Source organism: Nelumbo nucifera, chromosome 2 (genome assembly GCF_055504915.1).
Source record: "Nelumbo nucifera cultivar China Antique chromosome 2, China Antique-T2T, whole genome shotgun sequence".
NCBI lineage: Eukaryota > Viridiplantae > Streptophyta > Magnoliopsida > Proteales > Nelumbonaceae > Nelumbo > Nelumbo nucifera.
The window spans coordinates 94,740,861-94,766,463 of record NC_142650.1 but is presented as its reverse complement, the minus strand read 5'-3'; the positions used below and the strand labels follow the sequence as shown (position 1 = coordinate 94,766,463).

General features: G+C 34.3%; 1 protein-coding gene across 1 annotated transcript; it reads right to left on the bottom strand.

The window, feature by feature from the left end:
* Window positions 1-19,673: 19,673 nt before the first annotated feature.
* LOC104591056 (wall-associated receptor kinase-like 2) lies at window positions 19,674-23,438 on the bottom strand. Its single transcript, XM_088897925.1, has 3 exons — window positions 23,144-23,438; window positions 20,643-20,879; window positions 19,674-20,326 (listed from the first exon to the last, which is right to left on the bottom strand). Exons 1-3 carry the CDS (start codon window positions 23,436-23,438, stop codon window positions 19,674-19,676), a joined length of 1,185 nt encoding a protein of 394 aa, XP_088754051.1.
* Window positions 23,439-25,603: the final 2,165 nt, after the last annotated feature.

Sequence of the window (25,603 nt, the reverse complement as noted above, 5' to 3'; positions counted from 1 at the left end):
CTTTCAAAATAAAAAACTAAATTGGCATAAGACCGCGTGAACCTTGGTGAGTGGTATTTGGCAATTTGGCAAGTCCATCTTCTGTGTCAACCCTCTGTCAACATCATCTTACATCGCACATCCCATGATTGCCACGATGTAACGGCAATCATTAAATTTAAAAATGTTAAATAAAATATAAATAAAAATGTTAAATAAAATATATTATTTTGATGTGTATTTGTATTTATAACAGTATTTTATTATGAACTCCATTATTCTCGCGAGCCACTTGAGTCTCGTATTGCCAAACACAAATAGCTCCCTTTCAAAATAAAAAACTAAATTGGCATTGGCAAGTCCATCAGCTATAAAGAAATCCATACAACAATGGTGAAGTTTTTCCCTACGTACATATTGAATCTTATTTATATTCATTATTATTGTTATTCTACATATGAAAGAAGATTTATTTTAACCCATGTGGTTGTTTTTGATTTCTGTGTAGGGTCATATGAAATTATATTATCAAGTCAACTAATAAGGCCATTTTTCTTGGGTTGGGGTACATGCATGAGTATGTGATAAACTTTTCTCGAATAATTCCTTTATATAGCTGTTGAGCTAACTTGTTAAATGGTTGACCTATAGGGTAAAACGAGACGTCCCACAGTGTCTATAGAATAGTTAATAAAAGATACATATGAGCTCAGATTACTATCTATGGTAAGGGGTTGTCATGAATCAAGCTTTTTACGAGTTATTCGAGTTTGGTTTATGAAAAGTTTGGTTTAAATTGGTTTTAATTGAGCTTCGAGCCTAGTTCAAGCCTAATAAAGTTCAGTTCATGAGGTTTGTAAATCGAGATTGAATAGTTATATACATATAATAATAATAATAATAATAAAATTATAGAAAATAATATATATAAAATAAAAATATTATATAATATTTTTATTTTTATATATAATAATAGCTAATTATTTAATTCCTAATTTTTAAATATCAAATAATTTTTTTTATTTTTATAAAACATTTTTCTCAAGTCGAACTTGAGCTGAACCAAACTCGAGCTTCTAAGCTTTTGGCTCGACCTCAAAGTTCTTGTTCGAACCGATATCAACTCAAACTCAAACCTCATGCTGCCTTGGCAAGTCGAGCTCGAATATCTAGCTATTCAGCTTGACTATGTTCAAACCCACCCCTATCCATGGCCATGAAAGGCGGAGAAATAAGGAGAGACCAATAGGAGAAAAGGGGGAAGAAAGCGAGAGGGGGGGAAAGGGGGGAGGGACGGTGGGGCCCAAATTTCAGGAAAAAGTTTTATAATTAGGAATTAATTAGGACCTGTTAGAAGTTAATATAATATTATATTAATCTATTGCTGGGATAGATGGGTCTCTAAGCAAACTTGGTCCAAGTTAAATTAAAGTATTAGTTTTTGAGTTGTCTAATGCTCAGAAAGTTGTTTTAGTAGGCTTCCCGTTCCAAGGTCACCATAACTTGATACGTATTGAAAAAAGGAAGAGATAGATGGGAAATGCAAACATTACATTACAGAAATATACAAATTCAAATCCCAAACATAAACAACTTGTAGCATAAATTGGTTTTAATTTTAGTTTCGTTATTTTAAAAACAAATTTATTAATAAAATTATTTTTTAGTATAAATATAATTATTTTTTATATTTTTAATGATTTTATTAGTTAAATAAAATTTTATTCATTTTACTAATTTTATTAAAGTTTCACTATTTTTACTAATTTTTGTTAATATTTGTAATTTTTAAATCAAATTTAAATGGATTTAAGTTGCAGACTAAAGCTAGAATCTTTTCTGAAACCATAGGCGCGCAGTACTTGTGATATCCAATCAGATAATTTAGCTTTAAAATTCTCAATTAGAAAGTCACATTCCTTGCTAAAACAATGTGAGATTTGGCATGATTTGAGTGCTAACCCTTAATTCACGGTGCAGTCCTATTGAAAAGATAATTGAGTAGAGATCACTTCAGAGTAAAGAATAAACAAGGACTTAAAAGGGCAGCCCTATTGAATGCCCCTTTGATGATAGAAAGAACTACTTGGCTACTTGGCTGGTTCACCCCAAAGGATACGGTAGGAGTAGATTAAATTAATTACTTATTACATGATTATTAAATTTATTACTATTATATTTAATTAATTTTTATTAATGTTTAAAAGAAATTCTTTCATATTTTTATTGATTAATTTATTAGTTTTTTGGTAAATAATTAATAATTTATTAATATGAAATAATTAAGTTTTTTGTGAAAATTGACCTAAACTGATATAACTTGAGTGGGTTGGTTTTCACAAAAGGTCAGTCAGCTTCAACTGACCAACTCCCAAACCTGACCATATCAATTTATTGGCTAAATAGCCTACGACCGGTCCGAACCAACTCATGAACACTCATGATTTTAGCTAAATTAATAGTTTTAGCTGCGATAAATAACAATAGTTTAATCTCCAAAAATTATTAAAAATTTATAGTGAAAACACACAATTATTGAAAATATATTGATAATAAAAAAAATATAATAATTACAAAAATACGATAAGTACTAAAAATATATTAACTTAGTCAATAAATAGTATAATCTCAAATAATAGTTTAATCTCTAATAAATACTAATTAATCAATAAGTTATAACAAAAATACCATAAGTACTATAAATTAAATTTAAAAAAATTGATAATAGTAGTTTAATCTCCAACAATTAATGAAAATTTTATGTTAAATAACAAAATAAAATAAATGTATACATAATCGTTGGAAATATATTTATCACAAAAAAACAATAAATAATTACTAAAATACAATAAATATTAATTTTAGTATATACATAATTATATAATAAATATAGATTAATAGTTTAAAATTATTATTCATAAACATTAATGTTTTTGAAAGTTTTTTTCTCGAAATATTACTTGATATAAGTGAAATTAGTTATTTACAATGTTATGTGAAAATATTAAATTATTATTAGTTTCAATATTATGTTATAATTATTTTTCAACTTTTCAGATTTTTTAAATTTATTACATAATTTCTTTATTTTAACTATTTAAAATCTAGTTATTTTAAATATTTTGTGATTTAAAATATTTACTTATTTAAAAACTTAAATTATGTAAATTATTTAAAATTTAAAATACTAATTATTTACTGAATTTAATTATCCATAAAATCATAATATATACTATTATTACATAATTTCATAATAATTTTGTAATATATTAAATTATTATTAATTTCAATATTATGTTATAACTATTTTTCTAATTTGCAGATTTTGTTTTAAATTTATTACGTAATTCTGTTATTTTAACTATTTAAAACCTAGTTATGATAAATATTTAAATTATCTATAAAATATTTATTTATTTTTGTTATTTGAATATTATTTATTTAAAGATATTACATATTAATAAATATTTTAAAAAAATTAAATTGATAACCTAGAAAAATATAATTTAAATTGTTAGTACATAATTTCGTGATATATTTTGTAAAAATATAAAATTATTTTTTGTGTTTTTAATAAATATTTTAATTTTATTCTATAATTTTGTTAGAATATTTAAATAATTCTAATATTTTTTAATCCAAACTTTATTTAGATAGATATAGATAAAAAGTAGGGGAGAGAATAATTAGGAATTAGAGATAATTTAGAAGATAAATAGAAATTAGTGATAATTTTGGAGAAAGTGGGGGAGGTAGTTTAGAAGAAATTTTAGGAGAAGAGATTATTTAGGTTTTTGGAAAGTGCATTTCATTGGTTGTTTAATCTAATCAAGATAAGGAATGATTACTGTTTTATATTTTTAAAACAAAAGAAAGTAAAAGAATATAAAAAATGATAAAAGTAGATAAATAACTTCTCTCAAAGGAGAGCTATGCTGACATGGACGGACCTGTTTTAATATATATATATATAGATAGATAGATAGATAGATAGATAGATAGATAGATAGATAGATAGATATTCACTCTATTTAAAAAAAAGAGCAAAAATCAGTATTTAGTATTTACACTCTCAAAGGGATGGTAACGGATAGGGTTTAGACCAACCAAATGGAATCGAATATGCCTAACCCAAACCAAAATCTGAATGGACGAAAAAATCGAAATGAGAAGCTAAATCCAATCGGGTTGTCTCAGAATTAGTAAATTTATACTCAATTAAGAATATATGTGCAAATACTTCGACCCTACAATTTCATTGTATCAAATTTGCTTCAACCCAGAACCACCCACCGGGACCCAATGGGATTAGTCACAATCTATTTGATGCGTGAGCCTTGTTAAGCAAAATTAAAGTTAAAAAAAACCTTATGACATTTCTAATTTAGCCAAGTAAATTCAATCCAACTTAAGTATTATATTTGTGAGATATGTTTAGTTGTTCTAACCACTTTGAAACAGAAACCCTAGTGAGATTCTCTAATCTTGTATAGGATGCCAATGAGTCAAGTTAAATAGTAAATTGGAGTTGATTCACCCCTGCATTGTCAGGTTAGGATTAGGCCTATTAGGGTGTAGGTTCATGTTTAGTTAACTTGGCCCATCAATCATAATGTCCTTATCCATATAAAGGGTATTCTTGTAATTTGGTTTAACTTCTATGCCCTAACCTTAATGTTTGTTTTTAACCCAACCGGGTACAGGGTGGGTTAGGTTTTGATTATTTAACCCAAACCGCATTAAGTTTTGGGTAAACCAGCCCATCGGGTCATAATACCCCTAGACATATAAAGGATATTCTTGTAATTTGATCTAATTACTTCTAGCCCCTAACCTTAAGGTATATGATTTATTTCACTATTTGTTTTTGTTTCTTTATTTTACTTAGAGAAGTGATACCTTGGAACTCATCTGATGAAGGTATTTCCTAAGATAAAGGTATTTTTCCAAGTAATTGAATCCCTTAGAATCAGCACTATTAATCTCCTTCAACCTCTTCACACAGCGAATCAGTGGTGAAAATTTGGTTTCTCCTCGGTACAATCTCTTCTCCCATTCTTTCTTTCTTTCTCTCTCTCACTCTCTCTTTCTCTTCTTCCCCTTCTTCCCTTTCCTCACCTTCCCGGTACCTCCTCCTCTATTTTTCTTGATCACCGGTGCAACTCTTAAAGTGGTGATCTACTCTCTCCTCCATCCCTTTCTCTTCTCCTTTCTTTCTTTCTCTTCTCTATTTTCCTCTTCCTCTCATCCTCTCTTTCTCACTCATCTAAACTAATGAGGGGTGATTTGGCTCAACCTGCCCATAAGCGGACATGTGGATGCTATCTTCTAATTGGATATCTACTTGGCACTTTGTGCCACTTCAGTAGGCCAAGTCACCTCGGCCAAGATTGAGGACCGAGTAGCTCGTGGTAGCCCGACTTGCCGAGGTGACACGTAACCTACTTCTAGAAGCTACCTAACTATCATCGACCTTCACGGGATCATGTCGCGTGTCTTTGGGCCTTATCCACATACCTCCCAAATCAGACGGACTTGATAAGCCTTATCGGCTAGCATGAAGTTCACCTCCTAGTGTGAAACGGACTCTTAACGGAGTGGGCCAAAGATCTTGGAGGTGTTTCGTAAGACCTACAACGGCTCGCCTATATAAAGGTATCTACCCCATTAACACAAGGTAGGTGTAATTTACTACTAACTAACACTATTGCATTCAAGATTACTAGCTCACACAACTAGATACTAACTTAAGCAACGAAGCGACCTTGCCTGGTGAGCCACCCTGGGTTCTCTGAGCTATCCTGTCTTGTAGTTCAATTGGTTAATTAAACAACCAATATTCAATCTGCCATCTAGCTAGGTGCAACTAGATCGCGCACCATCAATTGGTGTCGTCTGTGGGAACGCGACGAAAAGCTAAGTCTCCATTTTATTCGCTTTCCTTGCATATTTTACTAATGGCCTCTTCAAGCAACACTGAAAAAAGCATCTAGATGAACATCATTGGGGGGTAGGACCCACCTGAATTTAACCCGGAGACCCCTCAGTGACTACTGGCCAGATCACCATCCCCCTCTCCATGCTAGGGGTATCAACGGTTCAGAGCTAGACGTTTACTACCCAGTCAGTTAATGCACCCTTGCCTCATGTGAGATGTGCCATCCCAGTTGCAGAACCATCTGTGGTTCCTCCTGGGGTCGGAGCACAACTGTTCCATGAGCTCATGCTCCGGGTCATGCAACTTCAGATGTAGTAGATCCACTAGTTCCAGCAGTACCAACAATTCTACTACTACTACTGGGAGTTCCCTCCACTCCATCAAAACAATCCAAACCAGAATTAGACTCAAAACCAGCAGAGCTTCTGCCAGTCTCCCCCCGAGGTGCAGGGCCTTCTCGGGTCCCAACTCCTCGTGGCCAAACCATACCTCGGGACCCAATAGTAGGTTTGTGCACACCACCACCTCAGCAAGAGGTAGATTAGAGAAATCAGCCCCAACGCAACCGGCAAAGCAAGACTGATCAGTAGTAGCTAGCGATCGCATCACAAGAACTAGGAACCTTAGGTCAGTAACCAATAGCAGGTAAGAGGCAAGGACCCAGTTCAAGATCCCTCTATCCCCCATAACATCCAAGATCCAGTGCGTGTTCACGAGAACATCAGTAATAGAGACCCACTCCCTCTTTCATTCATCTTCAGTTCAAGCATGGTTTCCAAAACTGGACCGGACCATATGGTTGGACTGGAAAACTGGTAACTGTTCAACCCTCGGGTTCAGTTATATTATAGATCATTATTTATTAAATAACCATTGAAAAGGTCAAAAAATCATTGATCCGAATGGTCGAACCACTAAACCATTTGACCAGGTAGCAGTTTGTGGGTAGCGTAATTCATTTTCATTCAATTTAAAAAAACAAAACAAAAAAAATGTCATTCATGTCCCTCGATTCCAGCCATACGAGTTAGGGTTAGAATGAAAGTTCATTTTTGTTCTAACCCTTCCAAGTTAGAGCCTTCCTTCTGCTCAAACCTCATACTCCGACATTGCGGCCGATGACTTGCGGCAGTCATGACCGACGAAGAATCACGATAACCGACGACTACGATGGATTTCCTTCCTCTAAAGAGCTTCATCTATGACAGTGAGCAAAAAGTAGCAGCGGCAGATTTCCTTCGTCTTGTAATCAGTAACAACAAGGAGCAATAAGGAGCAACGGCAGTCAACGATTTTGTAGCAGTGGCCGACGATTTTGCAGCGGCGGGTTTCCTTCCTCTTGTAATCAGCAGCAACAAGGAGTTGTAGCGGTCAGCGATTTTGTAGCGGCGATCGATAGTGACCTTTGAATTTTTTTGCTTAATTTTTATTAGAAAACTCAATATGATAAAAATTTTCATATGCAAATTATCATATTGGTTTTCATATGATAAACCAACACCATATTGATTTCCATATGCAGATTATCATGATTCATGAAAATTGCTTAAAATTTTGCTTAATTTTTATTGGAAAACTCAATATGATAAAACAACACCGTCATGATTGATTTTCATATGCAGACCCACTCCCTCTTTCATTCATCTTCAGTTCAAGCAAGGTTTTCAAAACAGGACCATACCATTTGGTTGGACTGGAAAACTGGTAACCGTTCAACCCTCGGGTCCAGTTATACTGTAAATCATTATTTATTAAATAACAATTGAAAAGGTCAAAAAGTCATTGATCTGAGCCATCAAACCACTAAACCATTTGACCAGGCAGCAGTTTGTGTGTAGCGGGTAGCATAATTCATTTTCGTTTGATTTAAAAAAACAAAACAAAAAATGCCATTCATGTCCCTCGATTCCAGCCATACGAGTTAGGGTTAGAATGAAAGTTCATTTTCGTTCTAACCCTTCCAAGTTCTAGCCTTCCTTCCGCTCAAACCTCATACTCCGACAACGCAACCAATGACTTGCAGCAGCCACGACCGATGGTGAATCACGATAACCAATGACTACGACGGATTTCCTTCCTCAAAAGAGCTTCATCGACGACAGTGCGCAACAAGGAGCAGCGGCAGATTTCCTTCATCTTGTAATCAGCAGCAACAACGAGCAACAAGGAGCAACGGCAGTCGACGATTTTGCAGCAGTGGCCGACGATTTTGCAGCGGTGGGTTTCCTTCCTCTTGTAATCAGCAACAACAAGGAGCAGCAGTGGTCGGCGATTTTGCAGCGGCGATCGACAATGAGCTTTGAATTTTTTGCTTAATTTTTATTAACAAACTCAATATGATAAAAATTTTCATATGCAAATTATCATGTTGGTTTTCATATGATAAAGCAACACCATATTGATTTCTATATACAAATTATCTTGATTCATGAAAATTGCTAAATTTTTTGCTTAATTTTTATTGGAAAACTTAATATGATAAAGCAACACCATCATGATTGATTTTCATATGCAGACCCACTCCCTCTTTCATTCATCTTCAATTCAAGCATGGTTTCCAAAACTGGACCGGACCATATGGTTGGATTGGAAAACTGGTAACCATTCAACCCTCGGGTCCAATTATACTGTAAATCATTATTTATTAAATAACCATTGAAAAGGTCAAAAAATCATTGATCTGAGCAGTCGAACCACTAAACCATTTGACCAGGCAGCAGTTTGTGGGTAGCGTAATTCATTTTTGTTCGATTTAAAAAAAAACAAAAAAATACCATTCATGTCCCTCGATTCTAGCCATACGAGTTAGTGTTAGAATGAAAGTTCATTTTTGTTCTAACCCTTCCAAGTTCCAGCCTTCCTTTCGCTCAAACCTCATACTCCGACAGCGCGACCAACGACTTGCGGCAGCCACGACTGATAGTGAATCACGATAACCGATGACTACGACAGATTTCCTTCCTCAAAAGAGCTTCATCTACGATAGTGAGCAACAAGGAGCAGCGGCAGATTTCCTTCATCTTGTAATCAGCAACAACAAGGAGCAACGACAGTCGACGATTTTGCAGCAGTGGCCGATGATTTTGCAGCAGTGGCCGACGATTTTGCAGCAGCGGGTTTCCTTCCTCTTGTAATCAGCAGCAACAAGGAGCAGCGGTGGTCGGCGATTTTGCAGCGGCGATCGACAGTAATAAACCAACACCATATTGGTTTTCATATGATAAACCAACACCATATTGATTTCCATATGCAGATTATCATGATTCATGAAAATTGCTTAGTTTTTTACTTAATTTTTATTGGAAAACTCAATATGATAAAACAACACCATCATGATTGATTTTCATATGCAGACTATCATGATTCATGGAAATTGCTTAAATTTTTTTGGAAAACTCAATACAATAAAAATTTTCATATGTAGATTATCATATTGGTTTTCATACATTAAACCATCAACATATTGGTTTTCATATGCTGCACTTGGTTTGTAATCTTTTTATTACTTGTGATTGTGATCTTTTTATTTTTGAGTATCTAAGTATTATGTTTGATAAATTAAGAATACATGATGTTATGGTAATATCTATGGAATCGTTTGTAAATTTTCTTTTTTTATCATCTTAGTGTTTTTAAACAAAAAGACTCCGAGAGACTTGACCATTTAAAGGGTTTCCTTTCCATTTGCATAGATAAGGGCATTTATAAAGCAAAATATTTTTTTTTCTTGATAAATAATTGGAAAAGTCTTTGTTTTTAAGATCTGGTCATACAATGAAGGGAAGAAGAAGAGAAGAGAAAGGGAAGAGAGGAGAAGAGAAAGAATGTTTCTTTTTTTGAGTGCTAAAATCTGAGAGAGAGAGAGTATTTCCACCAGCAATACTGGTCCAATGACCACTATCCAATGATCTGTAATTGTCCCATTATTAATTGATGACGCATAGATTCACGCATACCTTAATTTGACTTTGAGAAATTAGCAAACCAAACACAAATAGCTCCCTTTCAAAATAAAAAACTGAAATAAAATTTGTGCATAATTTGCTTAGGGAAAGATTGAGTCGAACCAGTCATCATTCTTGATAAAACTGTGGGTAGCAAATCAGGCAATCATCCTTAATTTGTTGGCCCAAGATGGAATTGGTATCTACTGTGTCAACCTTCTGTCAACATCATCTTACATCGCACACCTTAATTTGACATTGGAACCCACCATCAAGTCGGCCTGAGATGGAATTTGTAAGTGACGAATTGGGATCTGTTACAGTCACATCCCACGATTGCCACGATGTAACGGCAATCTTTAAATTTAAAAATGTTCAATCATCAATTGATGATGTATGCAATTTTTGTCAACTAATTAACAGCGACATAATATTATAAGGGGTGTACTTGTAACTTGTAATAGTATCAAAACCTTCAGCGGAACTAACTCTTATCATCAACAAAACATGGAAAATGTCAAAGGTTTCAGAAACATTTTGTTTAGTTAAATTTTTGTCAACTTCTGAGATCGATCACGAAGGTATTTTTTCTAAGATGTGCTTGGTTTGAAGGAAAAAATAGGGAAAGGAAAGAAAAGATAGGAAAACCTTTTTAAATTTTTTATACGTTTTTTTACCTCTTGCTAAGGCTGTCAATGGACAGACCAACAAGATATATTGGATTGGACTAATCCGATCCAAAATATTTATTAAAAATTGGATTGGACTTTGTCATTCAGAACAAATTTATATTGGATTGGGTTGGATTAAGCCAATATTTGGTGCATTTATAATTTGCTATAAGATAAGAATATATGTGTCAATGAACCGGGTTTGCATTGAAACCAATCTAAATCAAAATGAATTTGAACAGATTGAATGATCTAAATATTGAATTAGACCAATCTAAATTGGTTTAAAACAGTCATTAGATTGGATTGGACCTAATCCATTTATAATGGATTCACATAGGACTGGATCAGATTGGACCAAATCCAGTCGAATTAACACCCCTACCTCTTGCCCTTCCTTTCCCTACCTTAATTTTCCTTAAAACCAAACATAACCTAGGTACCATGCTAACTTGTGAGCCACCTTGAAAACTTAGAAGTCTCCCTTACAATAACGTGGTGAGTGGTGACAGAGTATGATGGCACAGATTTTTTCTAAAGCGAGGAAAATATCAATCCGACAATTTTTTTTTTTTAATGTTCGTGAACTGTAATCGCATGGGCAGAGTGCCTTTGATACCCACCGTTTATAGAGCATTCTCTCCATGTTTAAGGGGGCCAAAGTGGAGTAATAATTGGGCCCCACCGGAAGTCTAAGCCCAACTCAGACCCATGCCAAAATATAAGCCTGGGTCCAGGCTTACATGGGCCAAGGTTGGACTGGGCCTGGTTTCAAGCCTACATCAAAGCGTTAGATCGGATCATGATTCTGGTCCAATTTTAATTCAAAACCCAGTTTTTGTTTAAAAATCATCGACTTAGTCAACAATTCATTAATTCAGGTAGTTGAACCATTTACTTGCTTTCGGTGGATCATGAATTACAGTTAATAAGAATCAATTAAACATCAATGATTCAGTATCATGAAAATATTACTCTTTTAGTTTAGAATCATTCTGTGTCATGATGTTAACGGAGGGTCAAATTTAATTTCATCATTTATTATTATTATTATTATTATTATTATTATTATTATTATTTATTGTTGTTATTTTGTATATAAAAGAAAAAATATTATTTTATCCCATATGATTGTTTTTAGTTTTTTCTCCACGCATAAGGGGCATGTGAAATTAGATTCCCAATTCTTATCAATTAAAGTGATAATAAGGCCATTTTACTATTGGGTTTGGTGAGCTGACTATATGACAAACTTTTTTAGAATAATTAATTCCTTTCGATAAAGACAGCTGTTGAACTAACTTGTTAATTAAATGGTTGATGTACTTATTACTACATTTCCACTCTATGGGATTCTTAAAACAGAAAGGTTTATAAATGGTTGTTTATATCAATGAATAATATTTCAGTTGATCATGTGTTAATGTTTATGGCATAAACTTTGTTGGGAGAAGGATAAGAAAAACACGATTATTGTGGTGAATAAGAATGTGACTGTTTGAAGACAGGTTCGGTTTTGATTCCTTTCTCTTTCATTTTCTTTGGAAAATTATTAACAAGTTTATTAAATAAAATTATTTATTCAACTTAATTAATGGATAAGTAAATGATTAAACAAGAAAATATTGAAGGATATCCTGGTTATTTGCCCAACTTCAAGTTCAGCCTTTAAAAAACTCATAACCTCCTTCAAAACTTATTCAGTAAAAGACAAATTAATAAGTTTTTCAGTTCTGCCAATTCAACTGTTATCAAATGTCTCCTAGAAATTAACCATTGACTCGACAGCCGAATATGCAGTTGATACACGCATTGCTCAAGTGCCCAATGCTCCCTCGTGGAAGCAATGGAATCATTGGGCCTAAGGCTCAAGCCTGAGGTCAAGCCCAAATTGTTCAACATGGACATAATTAAAACTGAAATTTGATGCTCTTGGGTTGGGCTCGAGCCTATTGGGCTCCGGTTAGTCAATCAGCCCACACTAAAATTTAATGTGAGCATATGCATGTGTATGATTTATCAAAACGTAAGTGCATATATGTGTTTGTATATACATATATGTATGCACATAAGTGGGTTATGCTTGGGTTAGAATAAGATAGGGTTGACCTCGAGCTAGTTTTGGGCTACCAAAAAATAAAGAAGCTTGAACTTTTTTACCAGATCTAGCCTTAAGGACCAAAAATCGAAGCCCAGAATGTGTAAAATTGTGGGTTGGGTTGGTCCCACTTAAGTAACACCCCTAATGGGGTGGCATATAGCTGGTCTACTTTCTCTTTGCCTCCATCTTTTGGGACTTAGTATGTGTTAGGAACCTAAATGGACCCATATACAAAGTCCCTGTAGCCACTTAATTATTGTTTGTTTTACTTATAATTAACACATTGAAACTGTCTTTTATGTTAGACAGTGTATGCCCTTAGCTCTAATCAGATTGTTGTACACAAACATTTATTAGTAAATAGATAAAGTACATCGTTATTTTATGTTAAATTTGTATACTTCTATGAATTACTCCTTAAATTGAACACTTAAAAGTCTCATGTTAGTTTAAAATGTTCTTAACCATTGGATAGACTTAGGGAGTTTATCCTAACAAGACTGACATTAGTGTGTTGCTAAACTGATGAAGTAGCTTGTTTCAACTGCTAGGGTTCGACCCTAAGCATAGCTAGTGGATGTTTAAATGAAACACTAAAATGCAGACAAATTTCCAATTATGCCCTAGACCTTGGACATAAATGGGAAAAACTAAAATGTTATGCTTGACCCCAAACTTGATTATGATACTACACTATGTATTGGACTAAGGTACATTTGATGTACCAATTAGTGAGATCTATCAAGACTCAAATATTTGGGCATGTTGGGATAGTTTGGGAAGTTACTTAAGTGAATGATCATAGTGATAAAATTGACCCCTTTGTCAAAGGGTGTGAATGTTAGAGTTTACACTCTCTTTGATAAAATCCTATACAACCGATAATGGACTTCAACTGTATTTGAAATTTGATTCCAAAAATATATTTATATGCTATATTATTATTTTACGAAAATGGTTTGCAAAATGTTTTAATTATAAGATCCATGCGAGAAAAGAGTGTGACAGTGCATTTTGTAGTCATGGAAGAGGTCCTTTCCTATAGGCAGTGTTCTAATGATTATGAGTCGAGGTTAGGTGTAAGAGTAAAAACTCATTACATGTTTGATTACCTAACGGGTTTTATCTTATATTAGTCCATTATCCTTGGGTTTGAATAGGGTGGCTGAATCCAATAATCATTTATGTGTAAATATCGGGTCCAAACTAAGCCCAAGTTGATTGGGTCAAGGGTTCACTGCCCTAAGCAATGAATTCAGCCTAACCTCTTCCAAAGGTAAGGTCGAACCCTTATAGAATTATGTGAAACATTTGTGGGTTCCATGCCAAATAATACTTAAGCCCAAAGCGTTCATGCAACACCTTGGGACGTGAACCATTAGAGAAAATCACCCTAAGGTCCATTACTAATATGATTAGTTAAGTTGTCATGTGACTTAGGCTGAAAATGGGCATGGAACACCTATCATCTTAAGAAGATATTGCTTATCAACTAAAAATAAACTCTTGATCTAAATTTGATTTTGGATCCCCATTCTCTTGGTCTTTCATCTTCTCCCTTGTCTCCTAGAAACCTTAATTAGACTTAGCTTTGATAAGGACCAGTTTTCATCAGTCCTCTATTGTGTTTTTGCAAGAAAAACATTAGAGCATATCAGATTCACATACCCACTTTGATCCAAGCAAGTTAGAGACTAGTTTTTGCTAAAGCGATGTTGCTGAATCAGCTTCACACACACATTGTGTCATTTTCAGTTCGAGGCTGATTTTGTGACTGATATTGGGCATTAACTACCACTCTAGGAGCTGCACATTGTGGTATTCATACCAGGAATGGTCAATTTTAGTTTGAGTTTCAAATATGGTTTGGTTCAGTGCAAGATCAATCCTGAAATTTCAAATTTTAAAATCAATGGGAAAACCAATTCTCGGGTTGGTTAGAAAATTTTTAAAAATTTGTCCAACCACCAAACTTGATTCAGCCATGGCAAACCGGATTTCTAACCCTTCCAACATTTTGTTCGTTTAATTTCATTATTTCTTTTCTGTTTTTATTTAACTTATTGTTGTTTTGTGCACCCATTATTATTAAAATGTTGAATTTCTCTATAGACTAAATTAAGCCACAAAGGACAAAATTTGATGGCTTTGGGTGGGATGGCAGGTTGGGTCTAGAGTTGGCACCACTAGCCTCTACAAGAGAATAAGATCATATCACATAATGATAGTTGTGTGATATTACTACTACTACATATTAAGATATTCCCAACTATCACATACTGATTTTAAGCTACATCAATGGAATTTGAGATGGAAATGATGTTGGTTGCATCAAATTCCTCAAGTAGATGGATTTCATGGCTTAGCTCCAAGGAATGGTGCTTTTCTTAACTTAGAAACTTGAGGGATTAAGGGTATCAATTCCACAAAAAATTTGGAATTGATCTCCTAGAAGGGATGTGGTTTCAATTCCACAAGATTCAAGTAAGTAGAACCCTAAGCCAAAAGTAAACATAGGATTGAAAATCATAGCCAAATACCTAGTAGTCTTTGCCAAAAGTGAACATGTTGTTGCTTGTGCATATTTGTGAACAAGCAGTCATTGAAAGGAAATTTACGACTAGATCTATTCCAAGTTTTTTAGTATGAGTAGTCTTATATCCAGCTCATTCGTAGAACTATATTGTGTATAGCTTTTTTTTTTGGTGTGTTGTGTTTGTGATATGTTGGTGATTCACTATGTTTTTAAACTTTCCATGGGTTGAATTGTGGATTCCACTATGGAAATTCTAACACTGAATTGGCCATGGGAATGCAAATCCATTCCTGTGGTATAGTGGACCTAGAAACCTAGTGGTGAACTGGTGATATCCATAACCCTATTTAAGTTTATATATAAGTAATTGGACTGATTCTATTTCACATAGGTCAATGCTTTATAATGGAACATTTGTTAGTGAATGATGAAAGGTAATATCTACCTAAGACTCTGAACATTGTCCATTCATGTAGTTAAAAAAAAAAAGAAAATGTTAATTGGAATGATAAATAAACCCTCCTTCTATCGAGGGCTCAAAATTTAATGGTTTGGGCTAGGGATCTACCGAAATTAAGGTTCCCTTCTTGAAAACATGAATTTGTATGTGGATGCTATTGCAAATAAAACATTAATTATAGTTAACCTTGTAACTAGGGAATATATATAAAAGAAGTCTATATTTTTCTTTTATCTACAATATTTGATAATTAATCTAATCTTGAATTTATCTTTTGTACTATCTTACTTTAATTTCTTCTTAAATATTCATTTACAGTCTAGTATCATAATTCCAAGTGTGATTATTAATCAAAGAATTTATTTCACTTTTATCACTGAAAAAAAATGCAGAATTTACGACGTTTGTTTTACGACGCTTAAATAAAACGTTGCTGAAGAACACTTTACTGTGGCAAAAAAACATTTATTGCAACGGTTAACAATAACTGTTGCTAAATGACGTTTCTTGCATGATTTCATTTACGTTTTGACGACGTTTACAACAAACGTCACTAAAGTCTTTCCCACAAAAAGCGTAACTTTTAATGACATTTATGTTAAACGCTGTCTACTATCTCTAAAATTATTACTGTTATTATTATTATTCTTATTATTTTTTTAATTTTTATTTAATTTTAAAACTTTTATCAATTAGTTATGAAATGAATTAATTGTAAAGTTAAGTTTTAGTTAATTTTAAAAAAATTATACTTTATAAAATATTTATATTGATGAATATTTTAAATGATTAAATATTTAAAATGTTTTTATTAACTAAAACTTTTAATTATTATTAGTTAACTAATTAATTAACCTTGAAGGACTACTATTGTAGTTAGGATGCCATTATAGGCCTAGTTCGGTCTGGGTTTGCCTGAAGGCTTATCCGACTATTTCCAATGTTTTCATGTAACTTGACTCAAACCAACTCAATAACATGCATTTTTTAACCTTACCCAATTCAATATGGCTCAACCTAATTTTGACCCGATCCAATCCACAACCTTTTAATTTTATTTTCTAACATATTTTGAATACCTAAAAACCATTAATTTAGTCCAAACCCTAAATATTCAAAATGAGTATATTGTGAGAAAGTTGAAAATCTGAGAGCTAGAGTGCTGCAAGAACTAAATTGCGCATGTCCCTTCTGATGTTGGAGGTAAGGCCTTAATATAGGCATTGTTTGGCGTGGGCGTCACGCAAAGCGTTCGGGTCTTCGGGAAGACGTGCCTAACTGCTCTGAAGTCCTCGGAGGTAATTGTGCACGTAGGCCAATCTTTGCGACTTACTCGGTTTCCTCCAAAACATTCGGTGTAAGAGTTGACTTCCGAGAGACTCGGGAGTGGTGGGATGCATGCAAAAATTGTTGGCGAGCACATCTCGCAGGTCGCCACTTGGACCTCAATCAGGTCAACAAGCCCTCGAGGGAGGTCGCTTTGGCGGGTACTGACGAGGTACCACAGGTCGGCCTTGGACGAAGTGTTGCTAGTCACCTTGAGTTATGGATGAGGTCGCTAGCTAGGTTTCCACCAGGTCGGCGGCAGAAGCAGGTCGTTAGGTCAGTGGTGGAGGTAGGTCGCCAAGTTGGTGGCAGAGACAGGTTGCCAGGTAGGCAATAGAGGTAGGTCGTCAGGTCAGCGCCAAAGGTAGGTTTCCAGGTCACTAGGTCGCCAGGTCGACAACAGAGGTAGGTCGTCAAGTCGCTAGGTCAGCAAGTCGCCAATTGGGACTCCATCGTTTTTCCTAAGGCAAGTTGTCACCTAGGTGGTTCTAGGGTGTCACCCAATTGTTCCGAAATGCCATGTGTCATGATGTCAGTGGAAGGCCAAATCTGCCCTCATCAAATACATTTAAAAACCATGCTCTCCCACCTTCCCCTTGTACACATGTACCTGTTAGCCCCATTGCAAGAACAAGAATAAAAGAAAAGCTCTCTAGAAGAAATGGTATATTGTACCTCTGAAGCTGGGTAATCTTGATCGCATTGATCTCCATTGCGTGCTCATCTGCAAATAAGCAATGGTCAAAAAATCCTCTGAAGCTGTATGAGAAGTAGAAGAATGTCATGCTTACATATATAACCTGTTTGGGTTGAGATTTTAAGGTTGTGTTTGGTTTGAAGCAAAAAATAGGGAAAGGAAGGGAAAGATAGGAAAACCTTTACAAACCTTGTATAAGTTTTCCTACTTTTCTCTTCCTTTCCTTGCCTTTTCCTTCAAACCAAACATAGCCTAAAGGAATCACTCTGTAGAAGAAGTCACATTGAAATGAACTCTGTATCTTGAATCTAAAATCTTTGATCTTAAAGGGGATAACTCTTTGTGATGCTTCACTTCTGATGCCTGTTCTGGGAGGGCAGATCATCTTCTTTTTCAATGGCAGCTCTGAAGGCAAATGCGGTGTTGCCTAGGGTTGGAAGGGAATTTCTAGATTTGGAAGGCAGATTTTTTCTGATACTTTGGTCGGCCTATTGTGGATGATGCCACTAAAGACGAAGTTTGGGCCCTCTTAGTGGCTCAAGAATTGCTAAAAGAATGAGATGTCCTTCAATCTTTGTTCTTGGAGATTCATCAAATGCCGTCAGATGGGCATGGAAAGTAAGATCCTGTCCTTAGAGACTTGCTACTTTTCTGAATGATATTAGAAATATTAGATATCTAGAACTCCTCTTTTGTTCTTTGAGATGGATCGATCATCAGGGAATAGAACACTATGGCTGATAATTTAGTTAGGAGGGAAGTGGGAAGAATTTGTCCTGTAATTTCTATCACTCCATTATTTTTGAGGATGAATATTTTACATCTTTAAATACTTTGTGTACTTCAAATCTTGTACACCTTCTGTTATCTTTCAATAGATATGTTATTTTCTTAAAATAGCATATATTATTTCAAAAGTTTGGACATTGTAAATTTGGTGCCTCACTGGTTGAGTTCCACTCCATGAATTCAACTGTATAGCCTAGTCACCAAGATTGCTTTAGCCAGAAAAGGCCATTTGGTAGTGTTGATGAGTACTCCTTGGGTCAGTCTCTTTATGCTTAGTAAAATAAACTTTCATCTGTATTTGTTTCTTTTGTAATACATAGTGCTGAGCATGCAACAGAGTGCAGCACAATTCTTCCATACTTGTTTATATTTTGGATTATTGATGAGTTGTTGATGCCGATAACAAACTTCTTTAGGATACTTGGACTATTGCAGAATGATTCAGATGGTCAAACTGTCTACAACATCCTTTTACAGAAAGCAAAAACAATTGACTTAATATCTAGTCTGTAGGTGAAGTCCACCAAGTGTTGCACCGGGATGTGGTCCTCTTGATATGAACAATTTCTTTAAGAAATGATTATTTTGTTGGTGTTTGATTGCAAATGGAGATGGAAACTATTTTGTTTATTTTCTGAGAAATTAGAGAAATAATTTATTCCTTATTGAGTATTATTTTCTGATGAAAACATTTTGTTTCCCTTCGTTATTTTAGTTGCAACCAAAATATTTTCTAGGAAAAACATTTTGTGAGGAGAATATTTAATTTGAACTGGATTGGATTTGCATTTCAATTGGACTGGACTGGATCCGGTTTGTATGGGTTTGGCCGGATTTGGTCCAGTCCATTTGTAAATGGACCAATATTGGCAGCCCTACTCAGAAGCATAGCCTCTTAAAACGAAAGAGGTTGTTCGTGAAGAGACAAATGGGAATGGGTCCAGTGGGATCACATGAAAGCTGAGACTTCTGAGCAAGAACGACTACATAATCCATTTACATACAATACAGAAGCATAACACCGGCAACATAACAATTAAAAATGAACTACTTTCAAATATTCATATATCCGGATGCAAAAAAGGGTCAAAAGTAGTAATGATCTTTGGAAAGTTTCAAGGTCTTTTTATTCATTTTCTGACCTGTTTGTGACATCGGAGCTGTTATTTTATGGTCCACACAATCTATCTAGGAAACCCTCAACACCAATCCTATTTATATCAATATCTTATTTAAGATGAACGAGAGGCTGGATTAGGCAATAGTGGTTGTTCATCTACTTGCAATGTAACATAGCTCTCCAAATTTTTACCTCCAGTTGATGTTGAACCTGTATCCCATAAACCTATTGGTTCATCTGTTATGAATTCCTCTTGAATGGTCTTTTGAATGGAAGATCTTTTGTATCTCTTCAATCCCTCAAGTTCCAATGCAACTTCTTTCATTGTTGGCCTTTCCTTCCCATTTAACCTTAAACATCTTGTTGCAAGGTTACCAACCTCTTGTAGCTCCTCTTTCCTACCCTCTTTTGTGACTTTAGCATCAAGAATCTCAAAAAGCCGGTTCTTATTTATTGAAGAAACAAAATATATGATTAAGCTTCTTTCCTCTACTGGTCTAGTAGATGAAACTGGTTTCTCCCCTGTTAAGAGCTCCACTAGAACAACACGAAAGCTATAAACATCACTTTTCTCAGTGAATTGGCTTGATTGAAAATACTCAGGGTCTAGGTATCCTAAAGTCCCTTGCACCAATGTAGTTATGTGGGTTTTATCAATTGCAATTGACCTTGAAATCCCAAAATCTGATATTTTAGCTCTACGTTTATCATCCAAGAGAATGTTTGAAGATTTTATGTCTCTATGATAGATTGGCATGGAAGCTGCTGAATGTAAGTAAGCAATTGCTCATGCAGCTTCTGTAGCAATTCTTAAGCGGTCATCCTATGACGATGGAAAATCTTCATTTTCATGATGAATATTATGGTAAAGTGTTCCACCAGAGATGAACTCATAAATTAATAGAGGAATTTCTGTCTCTAAACAATAGCCCAATAGTTTAACCACATTCCTATATGTGATTGATTTGGGAAAGTATGACAACCTCATTAATGAATGGTTCAAGTTGACTTTCATCCACTATTTTGGATTTCTTAATTGCCACAATCCTTCCATCTGATAACATGCCTTAATAAACTGTACCTTGTCCCCCTTCACCAAGAATTCTATTCTCGTTATATTGATCAGTAGCCTTTGCTAACTCTTCTGCAGTAAAAACTTTTATTTTCTCCACAATACTTTCTTTTGATGAGACTTGTTGTAATAACAAACCACCATTTCTTTTGATGAATTTTTCTTTGCGCATTTTGATTTGTCTTTTCTTCCAAATTTGATACAACCAATAACTAGCAAAAAGCAACACCATACCTAAAGCTATACCTGCATAGTAACAAAACTTTAGTCTGAGTTAAAACAGAAAAATAAAAATAAATGCAAATGGTAAATACTAAATAAATAAAAGCTATATAACTTTTAATTTTTTTAACTTTCTAATGATACAACCATTAACTAGCAAAAGGTAACACCATAGCTAAAGCTATACCTGCATAGTAATGGAACTTTAGTCTGAGTAAAAACAGAAAAATAAAAATAAATGCAAATGGTAAATACTAAATAAATAAAAAGCTACATAAATTTTGACTTTTTTTTGTTTTTTACTTTCTAATGACCATAAAGGAGTCTCCCTATAACTCACACCCTATCTGTCATTTTTCAATTCTGTTCTTGTTGATTGAATTAGTTAAGTTTTATATTTCAAAAGTAAAAGTTGAAATTTTAAATGATTAATAATAATTGCAAAAAATATTAATACAAGGTGGGACATATAATTGGCATAAATTGGGAAACTGCTTCCAATCCAATTGCCCCCTATCTAATTAAATCTGTTAATCATCCAGTCCAATCCTATAGGACCTACCCGACTCTATTACAGAGGTTCTTGGTCTGAACACTGGGTCCTGATTATAAATAGGGTCGAATTTGGGTCTTCATTTTAAGCTTTGATTATAATAGTTTCACGAGTCAAAGTAAATCCCAAAGGAAATGTTATTCAGAACTTGGGTTCCATACATTCCTTCCAAGGAAGATAATACTGTAGAAGACATAATTAACTAAAGGTGTGACAGATAAAAGCCAAAAGATTTCTAAATGTTATGTTTTGTTGTAATATTAAGTAGTGATAAAGAGGAGGGGTTTGATGATAAATGGCAGTCAATTCATTGATTTTTATCATTTCTTCCTATAGTTGTGATTGGGTCAGGTCTGGCCTAGAATAGGGTGAAACCAGTTCAGAACCAAACTCTATTAGTTCTGTAAAATCAGACACAACCAAACAAATTATTAATCTCAATAATTGTGTCCGATGTGGCTCGATTAGACCCACTATACTCGAAATTTATAATTACCTGAAACATAACAACTTAAAATTTTATTTTTGATAATATCTATATTTATATTGTATATATAGATACTATTGCCTTGCTTGTAATAGATTTGCACATGGATTAGATCAAGGGTATATCCAAACTTTTAAGAGCATGATTTGGATTCGAATTCGAATATCTTATCTGATCTGATTTGATTAAACATGTAGTTAAAAATCTTGATAATATAATATAAATAATACATTATACTATTTATATAATATATTATATATAACATATATTATATAAATATTATATAGAATATACATATATAATATAATATGTAAATAATATATAATATATAATATTTCATAACTAACAATCGGATTGGATTGGGCTACTTCTGAATTCAATCTGTTAACTAATTGGATCAACTTTTCTGATCTGACCCAATTTGTTAGGATCCCGGGAGGTATTTAAATCTGGCTCATACGGGATCGAATTCAGATTTAAATGGGATCTGATCTAAGTAATTTGTAATTCTAGGTTGTAATGCAGGTTATAAAAGTTAAATCAAAATATATATTGTATAAATTTGTTCATGTAATTACACAGTTACACTAGTAAATATAATAAAAATACAGTAAATTATAATCTGTTTATAGGCTGATAGAACAAGTATTTTTCAACTAAAATTATCGTATATACTGTCTACAAAATATAACCCTTTAATACATGAAGAAGAATTACAAGAAAACCATGGGGCTTCTATATAATTTTGATTACTTAATTATTAATTCGGAACGGCAAAAACTGGTTTCAACCCAATTACGATCCGGAAACTGGTTTCCCCTATCGCTGTCAGTCTCCTTGGATTCTTTTTCTATTTCTTTTCAAGCTGTTTTTTATGGGCCGACAACAGTAGAATCTTGAGGGGATTGGAATTGATGATTAGTTATTTGAGATTGGACAAACAATGGAATTGACAACTGAGTTTGGGGGACTGGTGGATGTGGCGATTTCCGAGTTACATTGAAGACAATATACATTCCGAGTTACATTTCCGAGTAACTTGAATCAACCGAAGTTTTGTCCGTGAATGTGGAAGAGGAACGCAACCACCGTTTCTTCTTACGTCCCCATCTGTACCAGATGGGCAAGAACAATTGTAACTCCCAGGCGTATTTATGCAAATTGTTGACGACAAGCAGTCATTCATGGTTGGATCGTTGATGAAATAGCAGCATAACCCCAGCTACAGCCATTGTTAACATTCTATACTTGCTAGGGGGATGTTCCTTTTCCCCCTCCTCCACAGTCCACCCGTATATATCCGGATTTGCAATGTTATTTCTTTAACTTCCACTACTTTATCAGACTTGTTATAACCTTTGTTTGGGTCACCTGTGCCTTCCCCAATCATATTCTTTTGCAAAAACAATTTGGGAGGGGTGAAACTGTGGTTGCATATCAGCCGGAAACCATCGTCTCTGTAACAGCTTGAGTCGTCTCCAAAGCCGAACGGGTAGGGAACGGTGATGTTCCCGCATTCGTCTGGGCAGCCTGGCTTTGCCATGATTGGTGATGAGATCGCAGTTGCTATGCAGAGACTCCACAATAACGGCAACCACAGGAGTAGGAGCTAATGAAACAGCAGCATAACCCCAGCTACAGCCATTGTTAACCTTCTATACTTGATCTTGATGGGGGGATGTTCCTTTCCCCCTCCTCCACAGTCCACCCGTATATATCCGGATTTGCATCTCGACAGTGTGCCGACCCCTCACAGCACTTGCAGCCGCACGTTGAGAACATCTCCCATTCTTGTATGCGATCATTTCGGAGATATTCCCAAGATGTGTTGCGAGGTTGATGTGAGAAGCATCTTTGAGGGCATTTTAATTAAAGGCCCAGAAAGGTATCCCAATGCACACACGACTTTAAACATGTTAATTAAAGAGGCCCAGAAAGGTATCCCGAGACGGATTGTCAGATCGGATCTGCTCCTCCTCGTACAGTGTGTCTCACTCTGATCTCACAAACAAGTACGAGATGTTTTAGATGCATATTCGAAACATTCCGTGAGGTTGATGTGAGACGCGTTTCAGTGAGGAACATATCCGAATTCATCTCCAGATCGATCCATCAGTTAGGTCAAGTCAACAGGGAAAGATTTTTTTTTTTTTTTTTAAGTATTGTCATTATTTTCATATTTAATCAATCTTATCTTTTCTACATGTTTATTAATTAAAATTTATCTACGTTTTATTTTGACTACAATAATTACTTAGACATTAAAAAGCATTTCTATGGCACACAATTTCGTCCAGAGTGTAGTAGGTACTGGCGTATTGCAAAACCACTCGTATTTGCTACAAAATTTGCACGTTGGGGCTGTATTATATCTTTGCATTTTCATCCTTGTTAACAAATTCTGATCTATTTATACTTCAAGTTTTACTTAAATTCCAGCTTCCAGCTTCACTTTTTTCGCATTTTATGTATTTGCATTCTATATATTTGTATTTGTATTCTTTCAAATTGAGCCTTTTAAATCTTGCATTTTATATTAATTTGTATGTATTTATTCTGTACATAATTGTATTTGTACTTTTTTCAAACTGCGACTTAATAACAAATCAAATCTAATTTTATTTTCTAAATGAAAATTCATTAAATTAAAACATTATATGGGTGTGGATATAGGTCCTTTTTTTTCAAATAAAGTAAATTATTTATTTACATATTAAACCAAATTTAATTATTTAAATAAGATAGAAAACTGAATCTGAATACTTGAAGAGATGGTTTTCAAACCATTATTGACCTGGGTGATTAGACCATTTGGTCCAAAAACCATTCAGACAACTGATTCCATTTTACCCCTGATCTGATTCTTAATATAATAATGTTTTTTCTCTGGTTTTTACTATAGTAAATTTTCTCATAACAAAGTCAAAACATAAGAGGTTAAAACACTTGTCCAACTTTTTTTAGAAAAAACAAAATCATTGCGGGGCAAGTCAGTTTTATAACAATTTATTAAATTAATATATAGATTCAACCGCTATCTGGATAGAAAATAAATAACCAAAAAGTAGAGGCCCAATGCAAATTTTCAATGCCGAGCTATAAACATTCAAAATGTCAACAATCCACACTCTATGCATCAATGCTCACTAGTATCAGCAGTATTCAACCCTCTGACATGCTTCTCTTTCCCGCATGAGCCCATGTAGGGTCAACTTACATTAACAATTTGGTTGTATTTGGAGAAGCACCAAGTATCAACAGAAAAAATAAGTAAATAAATAAAAGTTATCACATCCTCCCCCCTCCACGTACCGCACCCCAAAAATACCCTACATGCACATCTTAGTATGCATTAAGAATATCTCTATATTTGTCATTGGGAGATGTTCCAAATGTGTGATTGGGATGTGTAGTGAAACGTTTTAAGGATACATTTGTGAGGGGGAGATGCGACTTCCCTACCCAGTACCCACCCTTTTGTTACCCGGTAGATTCTCCTTATCATTAGAAGTCATATTAAATGGATTTAAAGATGTGAGTCTAATTTGCTCATTTCAGTAATTCATACTTACACAGACGGGAACAGGGCATCTCACACATTACCCAAATTTTCTGTCGTACTATTACTTGTCTCAATTTCCTGATTTGCTATAAATATCATCACTCATAATTGTATAGTTGAATGAATTTGCCTTGTTAAGGCATCAA

Coding starts and splice junctions, on each gene's coding strand:
- LOC104591056 (XM_088897925.1), bottom strand. CDS start 23,438: ATGGCAAAGCCAGGCTGCCCAGACGAATGCGGGAACATCACCGTTCCC. Junction 20,880..23,143: donor AAGGAACATCCCCCTAGCAA/GTATAGAATGTT, acceptor GTTACTATGCAG/GTATAGCTTTAGGTATGGTG. Junction 20,327..20,642: donor TCTTGGTGAAGGGGGACAAG/GTACAGTTTATT, acceptor ACTTACATTCAG/CAGCTTCCATGCCAATCTAT.